Source organism: Heteronotia binoei, chromosome 3 (assembly GCF_032191835.1).
Source record: "Heteronotia binoei isolate CCM8104 ecotype False Entrance Well chromosome 3, APGP_CSIRO_Hbin_v1, whole genome shotgun sequence".
Classification (NCBI taxonomy): Eukaryota; Metazoa; Chordata; class Lepidosauria; order Squamata; family Gekkonidae; genus Heteronotia; species Heteronotia binoei.
This window is the reverse complement of record NC_083225.1, coordinates 49,181,689-49,191,581: the sequence shown is the minus strand read 5'-3', so window position 1 is coordinate 49,191,581 and position 9,893 is coordinate 49,181,689. Positions and strand designations below refer to the sequence as shown.

Sequence of the window (9,893 nt, the reverse complement as noted above, 5' to 3'; positions counted from 1 at the left end):
TGTTAATAAGACCACATCCTATTTTGTGTGTGTGTGTGTATATATATATATATACACACACACACTCATATATATATATAGCTGCAAGGGTCAAGCTATCTAAACCCAAATATTATCAATATATATAGTTATTATATGGTATACACAATGATGAAGATTAAGAGTCTAAGGTCTGAATATCAGACTACATAGAACATCAATACAAGCTTTACATAAGCAGCAGCAATTTCACATACAATGCTGATTTCACATACACAGTTGATGAATAGATCAAATGACCAACAAGACCATATTTTTGAAATCGTATATATTATTACTGACCACTGAGGAGGGCTCTATAGGCCAAAATGCATATAGTCTTGTTGTCATTTGATATACTCATCAACTACGTATGTGAAATAATCATCTTTGTCTATGAAATTACTATCTGTAATTTCTTTCTGTAAAGCTCATGTTCATGTTCTATGTAGCCTGATATTCAGACCTTTTGCTTTTAATCTTTGCCACCGTGTACACCATATCATACTTTAATGACATTTTATTTTAGAGCATGGCCCTTTCAGAATTATAGATATATTTAGGGTTTGTTTCCCCCTTTTCCTTGGTTTGCACATCCTACAGCATGCTAACTAAAAGCTTACAAGCAGCTTAAAATTTGAGAATAAGTCCCATTCTAGTCACCAGAAGTTGCTTCCAAGTATATATGGATAGGATTGGAGCTGCAGCCTGCCGGAAAACAATCTACTGTGATAAGTAGTACTCCTCTTTTCCTTTGAGGGAGGTCACAAAGAGATGTTTGGTGTTTCAGAGGTAAATGTCCTTGATTCGACTCTGCCCCTTGCTTTCAAGAGAAGGGAACTAATTTGTCTTTGCAGAGGGGGGAAACGCACGCTGCTCCTGGCGACCACTGGACTGCGAAATGGACCTCACAAGAAAGATGAAGGTTCAGTCAAAGACTGAGGCGCTTGTAGGATCCCTCCACGAAGACAGAGGCAAGAGGGGGACATACAGTGACGGGGAAAAGAATCCATCAGGGCGCTACGGCTTTCGCCCCGCGAGCAATTTTGCAACCCAATCCCGCACAAAGTTAAGCGAGCTCTTTCCAATCAATGGGTCTGGGCACGGCGGCAACCTCTGCAATAGGATTTAAACCGTACATCACAACGCTTCTTTTTTATTCACGAGTCCAAGCGAGAGGAGCTTGGCCCGAAGGGGGCCGTGGACGCCCCGGCTCCCTCCCTCCATCCACTCCCTCGCGCGGGACTCACCAGCTGTCGAGCCACATCGAAGGAAGCCATGACAGAAGGGGAGGGGGGGCCCGCGCGCCGAGGAGAGCAGGCGGGAGGTGGGGGTTCGAACCGCTCCGCCGCCGATCCCAACGGTTGGAATGTAACCGGCGACGCCGAGAGGACAAAGTGGCGGGACAAATTCTTCGCCTGCCGCCTTTCGATTGGAGGAGATGGGGAGAGGGGAGGAGCGAGCGGGCTAGCTGCCAACTGGCGAGATCACGGTAAAACAGGCGTAGACCGCAGGGAGGGGAGGGGGCGTGGTCGCCAGGGGGCACCTCCCCGGCGACTGAGGAGAGGCGTTTTTCGTGTAATGTGGTGGGGCGAAGCTTCGCTTGTTACCAACTTTAAAACTCTGTTTCTAGGCTCCGCCTCCTCCCTCCTCCTCCTGTCCAGGGCTAGCTGTCACGTGGGGAGGGAAGGAGGAGACGCGAGCCTTGTGTGGGGCTATAATGACGGCTGGGCGGGAGGAGGCGAGAGACGCAGACGCCGTGATTCCAGGCTGGCGATGCCGCCGGGAGAGCTCCCTTAGGCGGGCTAGGTGCTGTTGAGGCGGGAAAGGGCGAGAAAAGCAGCCATGCCGTGTGGGAGGAAGCGAAGGAGGATCCCGTGCTGCTGAGGGCCCTCGTGGTGGTGCTGCTGGTGATGGAGGAGACGGGAATGGCTGCGCCGGCAGAGCTCCAGCAGGACGCGGTGCTGCGCTTCCTTGCCGAGTGCGGCGGGCGAGCTCGCAACGCCGACCTGTTGGACCACTTCCGCGGCTTCCTCAACTCGCCGGATCCCGAGCGCCGGGCCCGGGCCCGCGAGCGCTTCAAGGAGATGGTCAACGCCGTGGCTATCGTGAAGCAAGAGCCTGACTCCGGGGCCAAGTATGTGCAGCTGCGCAAGAAATACCGGAGCGGCACTGCGGGACCCAAGGCGGAGAAGGCGGCGGCCTCAGCCGTGGCCAGCGGCGGCTCCATGACTGCGGCGGACCCCGAGCCGGACTCGGAGACTCCGCGCCTCTCGCCGAAAGGGAAGAAGAGCGGCGAGGGGGATGCTGCGCCTGAGGCGCACCGGGAGGCCGATTCCGAGGGGGAAAGAGGCGCCGCCGCCGCCACAGACCGTCCCTCCTCCTCCTCCTCACAAAGGGAGCCTGAGGCGGCGCCGTCCTGCTATTCCCCCGAGGCACCGCAGCTCTCCGAGGGTGGAGACGAGGAGGAGCAGCGGCGCTCTCCCCAGCCGCCGGGGCGTCAGGAAGGTGAGGAGGCCCCGCCTGAGGACTCGTCGCCGAGCCTGGCCGCGCCTCCTCCCCCTCCCCCCTTAGGTGCGCTGACCGCCGCCGCTACTCCGCGGTGCGGCCGCCAGAACTTCCGAGAGCGCATGATGGGCGCGTCGCCTCAGCTGAAGCGCGGTGGCGGCGGCAGCATGTTCCAGCGTGCGGGGGGCGGCAGGGACAGGGACTCGGATAGCGCCTCGCTGGCCTCCTCGTCGGCGGAGGAGGAGAGCAATAGCGGCAGCTCGGCGGGCGGCTCGGTGGCGCTGGACCCGCTGGAGCACGCCTGGATGCTTTGCGCTTCGGACGGCCGCTGGGAGAGCCTGGAGGGGCTGCTGAGCTGCGAGCCCGGCCTCCTTTCCAAGCGGGACTTCATCACGGGCTTTACCTGCCTGCACTGGGCCGCCAAGCACGGGCGCCACGAGCTGCTGGCCCTGCTGGTCAACTTCGCCCACCGGCACCGCCTGCCTGTCAACATCAACGCGCGCACCAGCTGCGGCTACACCGCCCTGCACCTGGCTGCCATGCACGGCCACCTGGAGGTGGTCAAGCTGCTGGTGGGCGCCTACGACGCCGACGTGGATGTCCGTGACTACAGCGGCCGCAAGGCCTCCCACTACCTGAGCAGCGGCACGGCCGAGGAGGTGCGCAGCCTGGTGGGCGTCCTGGAGGACGAGGCTGACGGCGGGCCGACCAATGGCAGCGGCCGCTGGAGGCTTTCCAAGGTGCTTCCCTCGAACCTCATCACCTATAAGCTCTCCCATCTACATCACGGCGAGGAAGGGGAGGCGGCCGACGGGCTTGGGGGACAGGGCAAGGGCAAAGAGCTGAGCCGGAAAAGCTCGGGCAGCGGCAGGATCAAACCCCGGCTAAACAAAATCCGCTTCCGCACCCAGATCATTCACACCACCCCTTCTTTCCGGGGGGATCCTGAGGAGGAAGACGGCAAAGAAGAAAAGTCCCTGAAATCCTCCTTCAAACTTAGACCCAAATCCAATGTTTTTGGATGAAATGGTTCTTATTCGTTAGCACCTGAGAATGGAAGGGTGCCTGACTACCTCTAGGACTGCTTCTTTTGCCTGGATAGGGCTGTTTGAGGATAGTCTCCCCCATGCAATGCCTTCAGGTGCTAGACAGGTACAGGGCTAAATAGGATAAATATTTTGAGGCTAATGTTTACTAAGGTACAGTGGTGGCTGGAGTGGAAGTTCTAGTGCTTCACTTTACAGTGTGGGTAATAAGGGTCTTAATAGTTCTGTTTGTTTGAGTTCTCTGTTTAACATGTGTGGTTACCTTTTTGGAGATTGGTACAGTACAAAGAGCTGCTATTTGTGGAAGTTGCACATCTCACTTGTGTGGCACCATATCAGACTCTTGGTGAGAGATAACATTGAATTCTTCTCCATTTTTTAAAAAGTGCCCCCTTAACATTTTTTACCCCAGCATTTGGGAGGAGATGTCCATTTTCTGTGTGTGGCATGATTATTTATATGGAGAACCATTCAGGCTCATTTACTTCTTCCTATGTCAGATATGCAGCCAGTATACCACTCATCTCTTCTACCAAGAACAAGGTCTAAAAGGCTAAAAATATATGTTCATGGTAAATGATCTCAAATTACATGATGCTGAGAGGGGAATGCAAGGACATTTTGCAGATTCCTCATAACTTTGGGAATCCATGCTCAAGTTCCTTTGGTGGTATAATTTAGCTAAAAGGGATGGGGGGAGTAGTGATTCCCATTATGGCTCATTCCTCATTCTTGGCTGCTTTAGCCCTGATAAGGAAAACTAGCACTAGAGATAACCTCTCACTAGTGTGTGTGTTTTTAACCCTTACCTAGCACTGGGGCTAAAAGCGGCTTAGAGAAATGGTGTGGGAGGAAGAGTTAATTCACCCACCTTCAAGTGTCACAGGTGATATATCTCTCCCCCTCCAACCCATAGTTGCTTTTGCAACTAAATTACAGCTCTGAGTGCTGTTTCTCCCTTGCAGAGGAGGTTTGGCAGACAGATAGGGGAAGCCTGCATGCTTGCCAAACCTTTCCCGCACCTGCCAGTTCTCCCTTGCATGTACCCCTCGAGGTTTTGTTTAGCTTAACTGGGGAGAAAAAGACTTAGCCTGCCTGGAAGAAAGGGCACTTTACCTGGATAGTCATGGATAGGTAGAAAACTTGTTGTCGTGCATATTGTCCTCTGCAAATGCCCTTTTCCCCACTGTTAGTATTATGAGGCATAATAGCAGGATACCATTATTTTCCTGGTAATGTCTAATTTTACCCCAAGGCATGTTCTACTGAATGTACGCATAAGAGGATTTTTAAAAAATAGCAATATGATACACAGGCTGAGTGTATGTATGACTAAGGCATTAGGAATCAGCTTTAGTGGAATACTGATTGCACCCTGAAGCTATTCAAAAGGTACATTTTCTTTCCTTTTATCCAACTAGATTTTAATTCTTGTATTCTTTACCTGTTGAGCAAAATCCCTTGGGAGTAGATGTACAAAATGTACAAGTTGAAAGAGAAAGATTATGCTGGAGACAGATCAACTGTTCAGTTAAGGTGGAACTGAAATCATTTTAAGTTATGAGAATGGTGTGAATTAAATTGATTTCTTTCAGTGAGTAGTTGGCATTATAGCAATGCTAATGTGTGTGCAGGACTTCTCTTTAGTCAGTTGTAAGAAAGAAAAGCTTCTGCTTGGTAGTGGGATGCCTCAGCAAATGTCCTTGAGTCTTGGGTAGTAAATAGTAAACGTGCATTTTGAAAAATTTTCCATTCCAATTTTGAGTTCAATTGCTACAAACAGCTGCCATTTGGGCTTGTCTTGAAGACTAATGCTAGCCTATTTAAGCATTAATTTGTTCAGCACAATACTCCCTGCACTGAAAGTCATTCAACCCTGGAAAGAATCCTGGGCTATAAGATATGAGCAGGAATGTAGAGATAATATGAAATATTCTGTGTTGTATTCTCATTGACCGCTTTTTCCAGCACCTTGAAAAACACTTGTGCTCATCTGAAGAGCTACAGGAAGAAGCCTGATGCAGAGCATCGTACCTGTAGACACATTGTGCCCTGTTTACAGTTTGCACACTTAAATTGGAGATAAACGGCTTTTCTGCATGCTTGACCTTGTTATTAGCTACAATGTGTTTTCCCCACTGAAGGCTTGTGTGTGTGCCCATGTGCTCACACATGCTTACATACAACAGTCAGCATGTGGAAATGTGAAAGCACATATTCGCTGAAGTTTGTTACAGAATGTTTTAGAAGTTTTCTTTAGCTTGAGTCAAACTTAGTGATTAAAAGTCACTAAGCAGATTTTTTCCCCTTTAATTAGCAAATCTTCAGAATAAACTTTTTGTTAGAAAAGTATTAGCAAATGTCGTTTCTCACATGAAACTTAGGGTATTTTGTATTTGTTTTTAAAAATATTAAGAATAACGTCTTAGAAGTCTCTCCTGTGAAAAGATATTCCCACTATTCCAAAGTCAGCAATTTCCGCAAAAACCCAAATGACAGACTTGTGTTATTAGCACTTTTCTCTTCAAGAATAAGGATATTGGGGCTGGTCCTCAGATGCTGCTAATGTCAATATGAAAGTCAAATGCTGCCAAATAAAATTCAAGACTTGCTAAAGCATGCTTTTCAATTAGCTTGTCCGATACTTTGGAGCTGGTAATTTTATACTGATTTGAAAGTAGCTGGGAAGCTGTTCCAAGACCATGGATATAAAGAGCTGTGCTTCTGAAAGCAGATGTAGCTGTTAGGCTTTGTCAGCAGTGAAGCAGATTATGCAAGCCCTCTTACCATGTCACTACAACTTTGTTTTCAGACTTTGTCCTGAAGAAATAATGTACAGGCTATATGCATTTGAGTGTTTTCATGCCTTTGTTTCAGGATTACTATGAAGAGGCATGGTAATGAGGTTTGTGCAATTTTTTCTGCTGTTTCATATACCTGTTTGAAGTAATGTCTGAAGTTGTCTAAGAAAGCAGTCCCATAATAGCGGCTTAACTGCCACTTAGATTGGTACCATGCGTTTGCCAAACAATGCACAGGATGTTCCTTTTTTATTGATAGCTTTATATTTTTATATGGCTTACTAGTGGAATAATGGAAATTAACTCATCCAAAGCCATGACAATTGGAATCGACAGGTTTATCTGCATTGAAGTGAAACTGCTCACATATGCACACAACCAGTACAATCTACAATCTTTGCTTGAAAAAATGAATCATAGAGAACTGAATATATGATCTGCCACACTGCATAAGTGCTTTTTAATGCATACAAGCTAGAGCAAATGTAAAGGCATTATTTTAATTTATAAGCTAAAATTACACGTGCCTTTTGTTAAATTGTGAGAAGAGCATTTTGAGCACTTCTGCTCACATTTCGGTATGATGGAGGCCAGTGGCAGTTCCATCTTTCTGACCATATGTAACTTATTGTAGTAGCATAAATGTTCCAAAGTGTTGGTCTGCACTATAGCACTAGATGTTAAATCTTGTAGCAAAGAACATAGACCTTTCTGCAGTGCAGAACAGTGTTGAGAGTAGAATATCTTTACTACAGATTTCTTTTAAATAACCTGAATATTGCTAACTTCAGCTTTCCTATGTGACCTCCAAGAGGGACATACTCTATGCCATTCTATTTTTAAATGTCAACTGTCCATATGTGTAAACCATTGAAATGATTGACTCAAGGCTGTATTTTTGTAAGTATTGTCTATTGAAATGTTGATCTATGTCTAAAAGTTTGTATATGCTCAGTTTGATCATCATAGAGAAATACTTTGTGCTTTAGATTGTTTGAAAGGGTTACTTTGTTTTACTGTAGAAGTTTCAGCAATTTTTGTTCACTGTAGGGCTCTTTAATAAACTAGTGATGCCAAAATTTGGTCCTTAGTATGATGTAATGATTCATCAGAGTATACTTAAAATGCAAGAGCATGTTAATAAAATCAGCAGTAAACATAAGAGCCTGATTCTAAATGCTCACTTGCAGATGTACCCTCAGTGCCATGGTTTTGTTTCTATACAAAGCGCTTTTTCCAGATCTAGGTGTGTTAGACGGAGTGTCATTTTGAGGTAATGATGCCTTTTGATTTACTGGAGATGTATACTTTTACACTACTCATGTAGACCAATTCTTAGTAGTATGTTCCACAGAAGCCACAGTTTGATGATGTAGGAAAAAACTTTTGATATTCTTAATTCAGTTCCATTCCATGTACTTAAAGTTATGCACAAAGTAGTTCTCCAAACAAGAATCCTTTTGTTTACCTACTGAGTTCACATTCTTTATATGTTCTGCATTTTGTCTCTCTGTATGGTTTCTCACATTGAAAGTGTTTTTTTAAAAAATAAGGAAATAATTTTTATTGGAATTTCTGATCTAACTGGTACATCACAACTATTAATATTGATAACGTGTAGAACATGTATGGTACAACACTGGAGCACTTCTATCTCACCTTACTAGAGAAGGTATCAATTTAGCTCTTCCTTACTGAAGAGACATAAAAGGGATTGAGTGTAATCCTATGCACACTTAAAAATGTCCAGCTGAAGTTCTAGGGATTTATTTTTCAGTAAACATACATAGGATCAAACTGTAAACTTTTGTTAACTTTATACTGAATGCTTAGGATGTAGCAGTGTTTCAAACTGTTTTGTCAAAGACAGTTTTTTTAATACATGCCTGGATGGATGTGAGTGCTAAACATTTTACTGAAATAAAATGTCATAGTTTTCTTTTTATCTGGTTATGTTTTTCTTGGTGTTCTTGTGGCTGTTATTTTTACAGTAATGACTTGTAAAACTTCTACTACTTGAATTGGTTTTAAAGGAGACATTGATTTGGCTTTGTTCCTTATAATAACCTTGTTCTTTATTTAATAGTTTGTTACGCAACTAATGCTTGACAATATCTTCAGTAGGGCAACCTTGCATACTTCGGGATACCTTTAAAGGCACAAGAGTATTCACAAAATTTGATACAGTGTGATCCTAAGTGGAGTTATATCCTTCTAAATCAATGAAGTAATGGGCTTAGAAAGGCGTTATCTCTGTTTAGGACTGCTCTGTTGGAAGGCAGGCAGGAGTATGTAAAAGTGATTTATGTTTGCAATGCTATATACAGTTCTGGCTGTGCCATCCCAAAAGAACAGCATCAAGTTGGCAAAGATGCACAAAAGGGCACATAAACAGAAGGTGTTGGAACAGCTTTTGTATGAAAATATTTCAGTTTAAAGAAAGGAACAATGGAGGGCAGAATTTGAGGCTGATGAACATCACACATGATGTGGAGTCAGCTTTTCTTATCATACTGCTAGAACACAGACACACATGAAGCTGATGGACAGTAGATTCAGGAAGTTTATACTTTATATACCGGTACGACTCACAAGTACAGAATATAGGGAAAGTTCCTATTTCAGGCAGCTTTAAAAGTATATTAGACAAATCCATGGAGAACTGTTCCTCTTGTGGATATTTGCCATGATGGCTAAGTGGAAATTGCATGTTCAGAGGTAGCACAAGTCTGAATGCCAGTTGCTGATGAAATATTACAAGGGGAGGTTTGGGCCTGTATAGGACTTCTGGATCAACTGCAGAAGCAAGAGGCTATACCAGATGAACTGTTGCTTTGATCTGGCAGGGATGCTGTTAACTGGAACTGTTTGTTTCTGGAGTAGTCGTCCTAGGTAGCTAGAACTGTCTTCAGTGCCCCTGAATGTACAGACAGAAAAAAACCCAGTCATTAATTTAATAATTTGTTTCTCTGAGAATAGTATTTACAATGCAGTGTTTTGCAATGTGTGCTGGTAAGAGATTTGCCTACCTTTTTATCTGTGATGTCTTTTAAATTATTGTGGATTTCATAAGGTTGTTTTTAGTGCTGCATGTGATATGCTGCCTTGAAGCTAGAAAGGGAGTATGTAACTTCTAAAACTAAATGAATAGCTGATAAAATATTGATAGATAAAAGGTGGATAGCTGTGTTGGTCTGAAGCAGTAGAACAAAGTTTGAATTCAGTGGCACCTTTAAGTTCAACAAAATTTAATTTTGGGTATAAGTTTTTGTGCATACCTGAAGAAGCATGCATGCACCCAAAAACTTATACTGAGAATTAAACTTTGTTGATCTTAAAGGTGCCACTGGACTTAAACTTTGTTCCCATATAATGTTGTTAATCCATTAGTTATCACAGTCCAATACACAACAAACTTGTGTCATTAAGTCTATTTTCTTCCGTGGGTTTAAGCACAGTTAATTAAGAACTGGATTGTGGCCACCTGCCAGCAAGTTTAAGATTTATTTGACTGTAAGTG

At 44.8% G+C, this 9,893-nt stretch overlaps 1 protein-coding gene across 1 annotated transcript; it reads left to right on the top strand.

Annotated features, from left to right (window-relative positions):
- The first annotated feature begins 1,921 nt into the window (after positions 1 to 1,921).
- Positions 1,922 to 3,826, top strand: SOWAHC (sosondowah ankyrin repeat domain family member C). The gene has a single exon (XM_060235090.1). It carries the CDS (start codon positions 1,932 to 1,934, stop codon positions 3,549 to 3,551), a length of 1,620 nt encoding a protein of 539 aa, XP_060091073.1. The 5' UTR covers positions 1,922 to 1,931; the 3' UTR covers positions 3,552 to 3,826.
- The last annotated feature ends 6,067 nt before the right edge of the window (positions 3,827 to 9,893 follow it).

Coding starts and splice junctions, on each gene's coding strand:
- SOWAHC (XM_060235090.1), top strand. CDS start 1,932: ATGGAGGAGACGGGAATGGCTGCGCCGGCAGAGCTCCAGCAGGACGCG.